At 44.0% G+C, this 14525-nt stretch overlaps 1 protein-coding gene across 3 annotated transcripts in view; it reads left to right on the forward strand.

The window, feature by feature from the left end:
* MCTS1 (MCTS1 re-initiation and release factor) overlaps positions 1 to 14525 on the forward strand; it is an 87989-nt gene that overhangs the window by 38931 nt on the left and 34533 nt on the right. Inside the window, exons 4-5 of one of the 3 annotated variants that reach the window (XM_085608108.1) lie at positions 4349 to 4522; positions 11036 to 11079. In XM_085608108.1, coding sequence (XP_085464234.1) covers positions 4349 to 4522; positions 11036 to 11064 — 203 coding nt within the window. In that variant the 3' untranslated portion in view covers positions 11065 to 11079. Of the gene's footprint in view, positions 1 to 4348; positions 4523 to 4940; positions 6009 to 11035; positions 11080 to 14525 lie in introns of those variants that run through there. The other 2 variants (XM_085608109.1, XM_085608107.1) reach the window with 2 other exon arrangements.

A 14525-nucleotide genomic window follows, 5' to 3' on the forward strand; every position in this document is an offset into this window, starting at 1 on the left:
AAAGCAGGGAGGAACACACTCTCCACAGTTGTCTCACCTGGCTCAGAGCATGTGGAAGTGGGCCATTTAGAGGAACATATTCCTCATGGCGGAACACCTCCCCGGCAAGGACAACCAGATGGCGGATCTGCTCAGCAGACACAGCCACTAGATGCACGAGTGGGAGCTACACCCATCAGTGCTCCAACCGTACTTCCAACAGTGGGGTCATCCAGAGATAGACCTATTCGCCACAAACGAAAACGCAAAATGCCAAAGCTTTGCCGCCAGGTTCCCACATCCACAATCGCAGGGCAATGCGATATGGATGAACTGGTCCGGCAGATTTGCGTACGCTTTTCCCCCAGCGCCATTAATACCGCTGGTGGCACGCTAACTGCGACAGCACTCACTGACACTCATCCTAGTTGCTCCAACGTGGGCGCGCCAGCCATGGTACACCACCTTTCTGGAACTTTCCGTGGTGCCGCATCAAAGGCTGCGGATAAAACCTGCACTCCTAACGCAGAGCCATGGCGAAATTCAGCACCCAGATCCGCAACAGCTGAACCTGGCAATCTGGCTCCTGAAGTCTTAGAGTTTGGCTACCTAAACCAGCCACCTGACTGTATGGAGATCATCAAGGAGGCCAGGAGACCCACTACCAGAGCTTGCTATGCAGCTAAATGGAAGAGGTTTGTCATTTACTGCACCAACAATGACATTAACCCGCTAGACGCATCCATTCAAAACATAATCTCTTACACCTATACCGATGCAATCTGGCATACACCTCAATCCGTATCCATTTAACCGCAATAGCAGCCTATCTCAAACAGGCAGCACCTCTCCTTATTCAGAGTGCCTGCCATCAAAGCCTTCTTGGAAGGACTTACACGAGTGATTCCTCCAAGGCACCCACCAGCACCGGTGTGGAACCTCAACTTGGTCCTCACCAGACTAATGGGTCCACCCTTCGAACCTCTCCACTCATGTGAGATTCAATTCCTCACCTGGAAAGTAGCTTTCCTAGTAGCAATCACTTCGTTAAGAAGAGTTAGTGAACTCCAGGCACTAACCATTCAAGAGCCATTCATACAGGTTCACACAAACAGGGTCGTACTACGTACCAACCCCAACTTAATGCCTAAAGTAATATCGCAGTTCCACATGAATCAAACTATTGAATTGCCTGTTTTCTTTCAAAATCCACAAAATGTCGCAGAGAGAATGCTCCATACACTAGATGTAAAGAGGGCCTGTTGGACCCGGCCTCGTGGCATGGTCCTTACCCCCGTGGATTGTGCCCGTTCCCCGCCCCGGCCTTCACGGGCCACCCTTCTGAACTGCACCGAGGCCCTTCATCCTGGGCTGCACGAGGTCGCATACCCCTCGTGGCTCCGCCATCTTGTTGGCACCCACGTGACTCCGTGTACCAGTCAGCGCGACACCGCTCAACCCGGCCTCGACCCCAGCGAAGCCCCGACATCGAGGCACCACAAACTGGCCAGGGGGTGCCGCAGGAACCATTCATCGCCCCCGGCGGAGGACAGTATCGATGGGACCCCCAACTGTCCTCCCCTCTCGAGGTGTGATCGCCCTGCAACTCCCTTGGGCCTGGCGCATCTCCTGCTGGGCGTCTGGCCACCTCCACCCGGCCTCTCCGCCCCCACCGGGCGCCTGGGTCCGGACATCAAAGGGCTCCAGACCTATATCTGGGGCGACCCCGCCACAGATCGGCAGTTGTATCCCGGAGTCGAGAGCCCTGCTGATTGAATCGCGGCTGACCCTACGGAGAAGAACTCTTGTCGGAACCATCATGAGCCCTGCTGACTGCGTCGCGGCCCAACCTCGCTGAAACCTCCCTCGGAGCCCTGCTGACGACGTCGCGGCTCGAGCTGAGCAGAAACCATCTTGAGAGCCCTGCTGATTGGATCGCGGCTCTCCCCGAACTGTACGCCAGAGCCCTGCTGACGCCGTCGCGGCTCGACCCCTCCGAGATCCGGAGGTCCTCCAGCTTGAGGATAAGAACTGGGCCCCAGGTACCCTCGTACCGAGCTCCTGCCAAAGACTGTCCCGCTACCCCTACCCTTCCAAAGAGACACTGAGACTTTTGGTGGATCCCTCGATCCCTTCGTGTAAATATTGACCTCGTAACCTTTTTATTGCTGATAAAGAATTGCTTGTCTTGAGACAACCTCCTTGAGTCCGATGTGGTGGTGTTACTGTGCCAGTACGTGATAGGAGAAGGATCTCTCAGGAGACTTCTCGGCAGCGCTCGGCTACTTTGTACAGTGTGAGGGCCCCCCTTGGTGGTCTCGCCGACTCCTCGGGGTCCGCCTTCCAACAGGGCCCTCATGTACTATATAGACAGAACTAAGGACTTTAGGAAGACAAAACAACTTTTCGTTGCCTTTTCTCCACAACACAAGGGCAACGCCATTTCCAAAGCAGGTATAGCCAGATGGATCGTTAAATGTATTCAAATTTGCTATCAAAAAGCTAAACGCACACTAACGATTCCCCCACGAGCCCACTCAACACGAAAGTTAGGGGCATCCATGGCTTTCCTGGGAAACATTTCTTTACAGGAAATATGTAGAGCAGCCACATTGTCCACTATACATACATTTACCAAACACTACTGTGTAGATGTACACTCAAAACAGCAGGCAGCTGTAGGACAGGCTGTTCTCAAAACTCTTTTTCAGACTGCTGCAGCTGGCACTGGTAGCCGCCGCTAATAGGAGGTACTGCTATGTATTCTATGCACAGATATGAATTCAGCAGCCCACATGCCTCGAACTGAATATGCTACTTACCAGTATGCATCAGTTCTTGGCATGTAGGGCTGCTGACATTCATATCTCCCACCCTCCTCCCCGGCGCCTGTAGCAGCTGCAGCCCTCAGAATTACTGTATAGCATGGTCATCACTTACTGTATCTACTCCATCACTGCCACAATGGCGAAAAACAATCTAAGGATGGAGAGGATGCCCATGCGCACTGTAGTCCAGGGGAGGAGTCACCTATCTCGTGATACTTCGAAGACTCTTCCAGGACAACAACGTGCAAACATCCGGACCCAACACTAGGCGGCGATCTATGCACAGATAAGAATGTCAGCAGCCCTACATGCCAAGAACAGATGCATACTGGTAAGTAGCATATTCATTATCTGTGCTCTGCATGTGTCACTGTCTGTTAAGTATATGCAACGTAAAAGTCAGCAGGTATGGCAGCCTATCTGGGACTTGTACGTGCAGCCACCTGCTCTCCCTCGTCCATCTCCCCCCCCCCCCCCCCCCCCCCCCCCCCCCCTACAGGTCATCCTCCCATCGCTCTAGTAGCATCTGGAAGGAAGGAGTCCGGGATGCTGCTTACTAGTAATATGTATATGAGGGAGACACTGCCCGGATTCGTTTACCTTTTCTGAAGGGAGAATGCAACCATGCAGAGGCTGCACTACTATTCAAACATTCTTCCTTTCTTGTACATGGCTACTAGCCTCATCAATGTCCGGTTGACTAAGACAAATACTATTTGAAGGGGCCAATACTTTCCTCCCCTGTTGGCCAAAGGTATATTGCCATATCTAATCTGAGTGCTGTTTTTAAAGTTCCATAGCCACTCCAGTCCCGAGAGAACCTTTTTTCTGCTGTTGCCGACTTTATTTTGGGACTTCGTTTCCTCGCTTCCACAAAGTTGTTTGGGTTCAAAGAGGTGTTTCAAGTGTTGGCCTTCATCTAGAACGTTATTAGGGAAACAATGGAGGGGTTGGTTCAGGGGGACCCTGTACTAAAAGGGTTTGGGAGTTCATAGACTGACTTACAAGGTACACCAGTTTCTCAGTGGGTGAAGGGAAGGGCATAGTGTGTGTGTGTGTGCGCGTGCAGGCTCAAATGTTGAAGCTCAACATTACCAGCCCTTCAAAAACGAGTCGGCAGAACCTCTACCAGTTGTAACAGCCATTGATTATAACAGTTGGATAGCTTGTTACTTCACTGCTTTTGTTATAGTTTTTGTTTTAGCCCAAATTACCCAACTTTTGTTTTCTTTTGAAGCACAGTGCATGTGCCTAAGATATCTCTGGTTTGTAAAAGTCATCAATAATTATTTTTGTATGATTTAAATGCTAGCATTTCAAATGCCGCCTTGAAGTGAATATATTAAATGTTCTTCTCAAGTCATGTATGTTCAATATGAGTAATGTGCTTAATTTACATACACAGACAGACGTTCTTATTAATGCATTGCTATGCCATGGAGAAGATCTTCTAAATGAACTGTATGTTAATAATGTTTGATTAGCATTTAATTTCCGAATGACAATCTGTCTCCTGCATTAATGTTGTTCTTCTGTCTCAGTCCCATTTATTTTACCACATCAGCAAGTTGACAAAGGAGCCATTAAGTTTGTCCTTAGTGGTGCTAATATCATGTGTCCAGGACTGACGTCTCCCGGTGCAAAATTATATCCTGCTGCCTCCGACACAGTAGTTGTATCCTTTTTTTGTGTGACTTATTTGCTAGAACTTGATGGTAAGGTTTATACCTATACAAGTCAATATCTTAGGACTTGAATTAGATAATTTGACCTGCTAGGAGTGTTTTAGGATTTAGCAAAAAAAAAAAAAGCACAACGATTTGAAGTATGGATGCTAGTTGACTGGAAAGCTCAGATATCTCTGGTCAGCTCTTTTTCTTTTGGGTAATTCTAAGTTTTATTGAGGGCATATCTGAAATGCCAAATTGATTCTCTGCCTTCTAAATGGGAGATTTTTCCGTAAGAGATTCATTTAAATTCTATTACATTCATCATCTGGCTGAATGTTCACAATGTTAATTCATATACATTTTTCATTCAGTAACTTTGTTAGAGAGGAATTTCTGCATGTGTGGACTAAGAGAAACAAGCTTGATTTGATCATCCTTTGACGAAAATGTTTGGTTGTTGCAGTGTCATGAGCAGTTTAAATGGGTACAATGCTGGGAGTTACTACACTTTTGGCACGGTGCAGAAGTACAGCATGGAAATTGGAACACTGAAAGCCATAAACTGAACTGAGGCTTGACTAAGGATACCATCTAAGGAATGGAGGTGCACGTAATTGCAAAGCAATCTCTGGGAGTTGACTTTGTACCAAGTAAAGCAGGATTATAGACGCATTGCCATTTTTTTCCAAAATCTTTTTTAGAATCTGAACTCTATGGCAGCTGCCTCCTCTGAAAAGTTAGGTATCAGTACGGACTCTCCAAATGTACTATCTGGAGGAAACTTCCATTCTAACCACCACTGGATCCAATTTCAGCAACAGTAGACGCCTCCTTTGTAATGAGACTCCCCCAGACGGACCTCATGTAAGCAGGTGGAAAACCTTGCGAGTGGTCACTCAAATTGTTGTCCAGAGACTTTCATTTTTGATTTGTGTTTTTTGTATCATCAGAGAAGTAATTTAGCTTGGGTAGACATTGCTAATTAGGGCCGATTTATTTATTTTCTGGACGACATTTTAATAAATGGAGAATGTGTTGCAGTGATGATGAAATTTATCCGGAACCATAAGACAAACTTCATTTTGGTGTCAGAACATAGGTTTTGGGGGGTAAGTAGTCATATAGAGACAGAAAATACCTCCTCAGAGCAACCCTTCTGCCATTTTCCAAAATGGCGTTCCTGTAATGATGTGTTTCAGCTATCATATTGGTAATTTATTTTAATATCGTTTTTGTTTCGGCTTTCCATTGACTCAAATTCATAAACCTGAGTGAAGCCTGTGGTAGCAGAGGATCCGTACCTCCTGACAGTGTTGCTAACTATAAAATCTGAGGACTCCTTCAACAAAGAAAAATGTGCCAAACTAATGCAAAAGAAAAGCTAACCTCAACTGCAGCCTGACAGAAGAGAGTTCAAGAAGCTGCAGAAATACGGAAACACTAAGTTCACAAAAGATTGAAACTTATGGGTGAAGAGGATCAAATATTTTATCACTGTAACAAGTGCTACTAGTCGTATACAATGGAAAAATGGTTAAAAAATAGAAGAGACCAGTGAATCGCATCAAGAATCTGAGTCTTCTGAGAAAGCAACGACAATCGATCCCAATGCCGTCATTGGCCCTTTTTTTTTTTTAAAGGTGAAATGCATTGGCTGCACTTTATTGGAAATATATATTAAAGGAAAATTCTGCACCACCTCAAGACTTATGATCATCTGTGTATACTAAATATGTTCTTCTATAATTCTTGTTGCCTCTTGTTTTTTGTATATCGATGCTCATCCACTTAGAAGATCGATGGCTACCCCCTCGTCCACCTCCAACAACTGAGCAGAAAGCAAAGCATCTTAATGTGTTATCTGTGGTTTAGCCACAACAAGGGCCAAAGGGATTTACGAAAGAACAAAGTTCAGAGTTTGAGTCTCCAGGGGCAAACCTGCTTTTATCTGCAGCTGGTTTCTTCAAAGGTTGTTTTCAGCCAAGTAGCTGATCTAAACATAGAGGTGAATGTACTTGCAGCAAATGTGTATACCTCCCCTAACTGCATACGCGCATACATTAGAAAATATGAATGTACAATGAGCTCCCAGCAGCAACGTAACCGCCAGCCTTCAGTTAAGTTGGCACTATTTGAAATAGCAAGTTAATTTTAAATCCACACTTGAGTGCTGGCTACGGGTTCACTCCGTAAGATCAGAGAAATAATGATCAGCATTGATGAAACTCTATTGATACATAACGAAGATTTTTCAGGTGAGAATGTACAATGACCGAATTAGTTTGTGTCAGTCTAGCAAAAAGAATGAGCCACTTATGGTGTTCTCGGCTGATTTGACTCCTGAAGTTCTTGCTGCCAAAATAAAATCACAGCATACAGTAAAATCGGCTGAAACCATTTTATGAAACGTCCTGCAAGATTTAGATTTTGGACTTGATTCCAAATTTTGTGATGCCCCAGAGCTCCGCAAACGATGGTAGTCAAGAATGCCTGATGTTGTCATAACATTTTTTTCATCATTGTTTAATATCAGCAAGCATAGTTGTTCTGAACTAAAGTTCTTGAGTTCGGAACAAATGCAGACCACATTCATGACGGCTTTGAAGATATAAGCGAAAAAGTGAAAGACAATCCCATGAACCAACAGGCTTATGCTTTGCAAATGTTCTATCTTTTCCAAATCATGTTTTATGAATTATATAATGGCAAAAAGAAAACTCCGCTACACATGACTGCCCACGCAATCTATGACTAGCAAAAGTAGAGAGCTAATCCCTTCAGTGAATAAGATGTGTGTTTTAACAAATTATAATGACATAGTATGGAGCAGGAACTTGTTAGCAGCTCATGCTGTTAAATCTTGTGAATCTGACGCATTACCAGGAAAGGATTTTAAACTGCTGCTCTTGATAATTTTCATTTTGGAGACTGCTTTTTTTGTCTGGAAATTCAGCACACATGATACTGCCATGGTGCTTTTTTGAGACTGTACCAATGAAGGAGCTATTGGAAAACAAGCTGTGTCGGCTGAAGGCATAAACAAACCAAGCTCCAAACTTAAAACCCAACTGCTTTGCAAACGTATGCAAAATCACTACAAGCCATTAACCCATTCCCAGTCTACCAGAAAGTTTCAAACTGACTGAGGGCATGGATCTTCAACCTAATGCTGCGGTACACAAAGCTGATTTAACTGAATTCATTCAATTGCTTATTTGTTGCGGACTGAAGGATGAAGAAAAAATTCCTCAGTGGGCTGGAATTCTTATCTGATCTCCCAGAATACCGTCTCACTGAAGAAGGTTGAGTTTTTCCTAGTAATACCATCTCCAGTCACAAACTGCGCAACAGTATACAAAGCTCTAAAACCTTTTCAAAATGTGTGTAGTTCAGCTTGTAGATCAGTCTTTCCTGCCAATTTTCTGAATGAAGGTGTTTTTCTGTATTGTAGCTGACATTTGTAAGAGCACTTTTGTAGAATTCGATTATCTTTATCCAGTGATGGCTGTTTTCCACAGGACAAAAGTTTAGTTGCTGTGTGCAGTAAGTTATCTCAGTGGATGTAGCATAGACAATTGTTATATTATTGTTATTGTTATATTAGATTTCTATCGCGCCCAATCACCTACAGGTCTCTAGGCGCTCGGAAATCTGTGGTAACAACAATAAACTAGGCAAACACAGAATGAAAGGCACTTCCTGGTCTAGTTTACACCCAGGGTTCTTTTAAACAGCAGTGTTTTTAGTATCCTTCTAAACCGCAGGAGGTGCCCCTCCCTGCGCAGCACCTCAGGCAGCGTGTTCCATAGTTGAGGGACTAATACAGAGAAGGCTCTTCCTCCCTTAGTTACAAGTTTGTAACGGGGGCAGGCCAATAACTGAGAATCTGAGGATCTAAGTGTTCTCACTGGGCTGTACACCTCCAAACGATCTGTGATGTAAGCTGGTGCCTGACCGTAAATTGCCTTATGAGCCGTGCATAAGTTCTTAAATTCCACTCGCTCTTTGATGGGGAGCCAGTGCAGACTGTGGAGCAAAGGAGAGGCCTTGGTTCTCCTTGGGAGTCTAAAAATTAGTCGTGCAGCATCATTCATCACGACCTGCAATCTGTTAGTGAGAGTTTTAGGTAGGCCAAGATAGAGAGCGTTTCCGTAATCTATCCTTGAGATGACGGTTGCTGCTACGATTGAGCGCATCATTGATTGGGAGAGGACAGGGGTTAGCTTCCGCAACTGTCGGATGATATTTGTACACCTACCCACCACAGAGGAAATTTGACTGGACATTGATAGATCACAATCCAGTTTAATCCCCAAACTTTTTACATTCATACTTGGTTTTGGAGCAGGGCCCAACTCCGCTGGCCAATAGAGGTCACTACAAGGTGAGGCATTGGAAGGGATCACCAATACCTCGGTCTTATCTGGATTAATCTTCAATAGATTTCCAGTCATCCATTGTACAGTGTACCTCAAGATGTCCTGAGCATTGAGTTGCGCGGTCCTTGAATTGTCAACACTCAGCAGGAGCTGTGTATCGTCCGCATAGTTAAAGACTCTACAGCCTCTGCTGGCCAGTGATGCAATCAAAGGTTGTAAGTAGAGATTAAATAGCAATGGGGACAGGGCTGAACCCTGTGGCACCCCACATTCCAAGGTCCCCACCTCAGATGTTTGATCCCCCAGTTGTATCCTTTGTGTTCTTCCCGGGAGGAAGGATTGCAACCACTTAAAGGCCAGGCCTTTAATCCCAAAGTCATTCAGTCTCTCCAAGAGTAAGGCATGACTGACCGTATCGAACGCCGCTGATAGATCTAACAGGATCAGGGCGCTCGGTTTCTTGCAGTCAGCCATGCCTCTTAATTCATCCAGCACCGAGAGCATCACCAACTCGGTGCTGTGATGAGCTCGGAATCCTGCCTGCCACTCATGGAGTAGATGGTGAGACTCCAGATACAGGGACAGGGATTTTAATACATGTTGTTCCAGTATTTTAGAGAGGAAAGGCAATTGGGAAATGGGCCTGTAGTTCTTTAGCACTGCAGGATCTGCACCGGGTTTCTTCAATGGGGGTCTTACCCGTGCCTCCTTAAATTCCACCGGTAGATACCCTGTTTCCAGAGATCTATTGAGGAGGGAAATGATACATTTCTCCAATAAGGGACGAGCTGCACGAAAAACGCTGGGTGGGCACGGACCTGCTGGAGAGCCAGATTTAATTTTTCCCATCAGTTTCTCCAGACTCAGCTCATCCAGCTCTGGAAATGCTGTAATAGTGCAATCAGCTGGATTATGCTGGGCCGAAGTTATGGCGGTTCCATTTGCCATCCCACTCTTTATTTCCGTGATAATGGCCTTTACTTTTTCTAAAAAGTACTCCTGAAAGGAGTTAAAATTTATAAGGGACTAGGAATTTTCAGGTTTTTTACTTAACTCTGACAAGATTTTAAACGTCTCTTTCTGGATATTGACTGCCTTACTCAGGAGGGACTCATAATATTCTGCTTTAGCTAAGACAATGAGCTTTTTATATAGATTGAGGGAGGCTTTATAGATATTCCTAGCTGTGTCTTGCTTGGTTTTCCTCCAGCCTCTTTCCAAGGCTCTGAGCTTTTTTATGCTCCCTTAATGATGGCGTAAACCAGGGGGCCCCCTTACCTGGTCCCCTTATCAACTGTGATTTTACTGGCGCTATCTGGTCAATAGCCTGAGCCAGGCTCTGTATTAGATCCGTGTATTCTTGGTCCAGGCTACATTCCAGGTCTGAGGACTGTGCACTTATTGAGGCTGAAATCTTTGGAATCAAAACTGTCCAGTCAGTATTTAGTGGAACTCATGCTTATCCGTTACAAGGTATGCTGATCATATCTAAGGCTATAGAAATATTGCGCTGGAATGCTTTCTGGAACAAGAATGACAAATTAGGTTATGCATATCTTATCCCAGAAGTGAACAAGGCACAGGGTGCACTTAATTCAAAAGACTTACTGCAAAGCCAGGCAATATTAAATACTCAGTTCAAATCCGAAAACCTGAATACCTAGTTCAAAGAGTTTGTCAAAGAAAGTGAAGAAATTTTGTAAGTACTGAGGAAATGATTTACATATGATAGCTCTAGTAAAAAAAATGTGGTCATGCTGATCGGGAAGGTGATTGGGAGCTGCACGTGAAGACTGCAGAGTCACTGTTTACTGTGTTTTGTGAATTCGATTGCATAAGCAACCTGAGATATGGGCCCTGGTATAATACTGAAGAAGCTAGAGGTGGAAAAACCATACCTTTATAGAAAATTCACCCTCAGAAATTGTGTTGTGAAGACCGAAAGGGAAGGTTCAATGCTGTCTCCAGATATGAAACTGGAACAGACGATCCAGAGAACACGTAAAAGTGAATGTTTCTCAATGGGAACGGGTTTACCATGAAGTCCTTTCTATTTGCAATGTTTTCAGAGAGATGTCAGATTTAAAAATGAATGGACCATTGTGAAACTGTTCCTCACCATGAACTTGTGGGAAAGAAAGGGGAACGTTGTAATAAACATGTTGACCGTCTTCTTCAGATCATGCAGCAGCAAGGAAACTCCTTTGAAATGACTGAGCCTGCGCGACTACACCACTTCATGACCAAACAATGTGGATAACGTTACAAAGACATGTCTACTAAATATCCTGGAACATGGATCAAAACTATATGCGGAACTGAAGCGGAAGATATTTGTATTGAAAAAGATGTTTGGCATAATCACTAAAGCTAAGCTTCCACACTTCGATTACCATAGTAAGAGTTTTTCCAAACAGCCACTACAAAACCGGTTTTATAAAAACAACTTTCGCAAGCACATAGAGAGATGGATGTAGCAAAAGAAAGGACATTCGGTCTCATGATCTTCTAACCAATGCACTATTTGATGGAGATGCTGCAACCAAACCAGTAAAGCACAAACTCGTACAAGAGCTCAGAAAAAAACTTTAACCTGAAGAATTTTAATTCAAAAAGGTTTCCTTATTTAAAACAGCTGTTGTTGTGGTCTTTCTGTCACAATTGCGAATGGTCAAGATTTCGTCCATGCAAATCTTCAGAGCGGTCGTTCTACAGGTATCCAAGTCAGTGTGCACCTTGCAAGAACTGCACATTATCTTGGACAGTTATCTTGATTTATCCGTCAAGGAAAATGAGAGAATCAGACAAATGTTTACAAGTGGAACAGTTGAGCTTGCCTGCATCAAAAATTCTACCTTTATACCTGTGCAACTTGATAAATTCTGGTCATCAACATTGAAAAAGATTAACTTTGAGATGTTAACTCGTCAAAACATTGCTGATGCTTCAGTGAACACTGAATTTCCAGTTATTGCAAGTGGAATGATTGTCAATGAGGAGTTGGTGACTGCAGATATATATTCAAAAGGAACAGGACCTATTGTTCAAGAACTTAACAGCAAATTGGAGGAAGCTGACCTTCGTGTTGTGCCACATGTTGAGTGGGCTGTTTGAAATGGTTCCAATCGAGTCATTGTACTGTCAGATGACACATATGTTATTATTGTGCTACTTAGATTGTTTGTAAGTTAAGGATTGTCAGAGTTAGGGTTATGTTATGGAACAGGCGAGAAGACACCTAATCCTGCTTCATATTATGTACAAGAAACTTGACCCAGAGATGCCCAGTGTTCTTACGAGTGATGACACTATGAGCAAAATTAGAACAAAGCTTGGAGCTTTAACTGCTTAACCTGTGAAGTTGCTATAAGGATTTGATGAGGCAGAAGAAGAATGTGACTTTAAAGATGTAGAAAAATACCCTGGGCATGTGTGGAAAACAAGTTCTGACTGTCGCACATTTGACGATCTTTGGTATAGTGAGTTCAAGAGATCAATCCTGCTAAGTGACCTTCCACCGATGCCATATTCTGTGCGTGGGCACATTAAAAGCGCATTCAACTTGGTCAGAAGATTCGTAAATATGTTTGGATCATGCATATGTAGAGAAGAGCCATATGAATTTGGTTGGAAAGATATTGATTGGATTGATGGGGGTGCTAAAACATATGACATTTCTAAAGCCTCTACCCACAGAACTAACACATACATGCACTTGCAAAACCTGTGCTACACCACAAGATATCCCTGTCGATAGACTCTAATCAAATGTTCAACATTCTGCAAATGCACCACAAGCGATTGCTGAAACAAATAAAGTGAACTATCAAACAGGAGTGATGAGCATATTTTTTTTTTTTCATAATTCAGAACATAAACATTGTTTGGTGTGTATCAATCTTTTATTCCTTGATTATAGCCGCCATTTTGGAAAATTATGGAAGGGTTGCTCTAAGGGAGTTATTTTCTGTTTCTGCGTGATCCCCAAATCCTATGCTTTGACATGAAGTATATAGGTCTCACAGTTCCTGGAAATATTACTTCATCATGGCAACACATCTGCCATTTTTTGTAAAATGTCGTCTGGAAAATTTCAGCCTGGTTCAGCAGTGTCTACCCAAGCTAAATTACTTCTCTAATGATCCCAAAACACAAATCAAAAAGTAATCTCTGGAAACATTTTTTTTACGGCCCTGTATCATGGGGCCAGGATTAGGGTTTGCATTGTTCTCTAGGTGCTCCACTTATACCTCCAGTTGAAAGACCAAGTTAGATGCACAGTCCTGGGATTTTTCTATCTGCCTAATTACGAAGCCTGAGAAATTGTTACAAAATCCCTCATTTGTTGGAGTTGCTGCTCTGCCATCACCAGGCTGCCCTACAGTTTCTTCATTTTCTTTTCTTGCACATGTCACCTTTCCTTTGGGGCAGTCGTTCATAGAGCCTCTTATGGACAAATTACTTCCCCAAACCAGTCTCGCGTGAAGAGGTATGATCGCCTGTGAGACCAGTTAATCTGGGGCAAATAAACCTGAGTGTTTGCTCTTGCCACTTGGTTCTGGATGACTTTCTCTCCTGTCGCATTATAGAAAATAGTGTGCATCTGGGGATGCACACTCGACCAAAATGCGCTGTGCACCCCATGGTGGGCAGATTATCTGAACCTTTAATTTCAAGTTCTTATCCTGAGTAGGGGCTCCTTGCTGTGTCTTGCCAGCTTGTTGAGGAAAATACCCTGCCATTACAGCCACAGCAGAAGACCCAGGCATGTGAGGCTGCAGGCACCGGTGCATAACAATGCACATCGAAAAGTAATGTTGCCAACCTGTTTTCCCCAGCTGCCTCTTTTGCCAACACTGACCGGGTCTTCTGACTACTGTCTTCCAAAGAACTGATTGGTGCTATCTTGAACTTTAGTAGTGAGCATAGAGTGGCGACTGCTTGGTAACTTCAGGGCTCCAGAGAACACCGCTTGTTCCACTTTTAGGTCGGCAGTAGATAATGTAAGCGCTACACCCCATTATATAGTTAAGTGGAGCATTATTGCTGGCACAAGTCCGTACCCAACTCACTTCTGTTAAATCGTCTTTTTACAAGGGTGCATAAATGCCACGTTGGTTGGACAGTGTAATCCGTTTATCACAGAGTCTGGGGCTGCCAACTAAAATGGAGGAGAGGAGCAGTTTCAGAGGAGGTCTGGGGGGGTTGCCGTTGGGAGTGTGCGGATCTTGACAGTCTACTCTGCTGCTTGCAGGGAGAAGTTTGTAGTAACCATGTGGGTGGTGGAGCACTGGAGCTTCAACTGGGTATCCATGTCATATTAGGAACGGTTGCTCAGTGTTGCAGGGAACTGACTCTGAGGAGTTGAGTGAGATATGGAGGGAGAGCGGGAGCCAGGAGTTCTGATTAACAGTAAACACTGGAGCAACCAACAACCTTATGTGCTTCATAAAACCATGGGAGACTCATGCAAAGCTATCCTATCTTTTGTGTACCCAAACACACTTTACAAGGGTGATCAGGAGCCCAGTCATGCACTATACTACAGGAATGATCTTGGAAATAATAATAATGGGTTTTATGAGTCCATTGGATATTTTGGGTGGTAGATGCGAGTTTGGCGTTTGTAATTTGAGACTATTTTCTGCTAAAGTAAAGTTTGTTTGAAA

The sequence above is a fragment of the Triturus cristatus genome, chromosome 5_2 (genome assembly GCF_964204655.1).
Source record: "Triturus cristatus chromosome 5_2, aTriCri1.1, whole genome shotgun sequence".
In the NCBI taxonomy this organism is placed as follows: domain Eukaryota; kingdom Metazoa; phylum Chordata; class Amphibia; order Caudata; family Salamandridae; genus Triturus; species Triturus cristatus.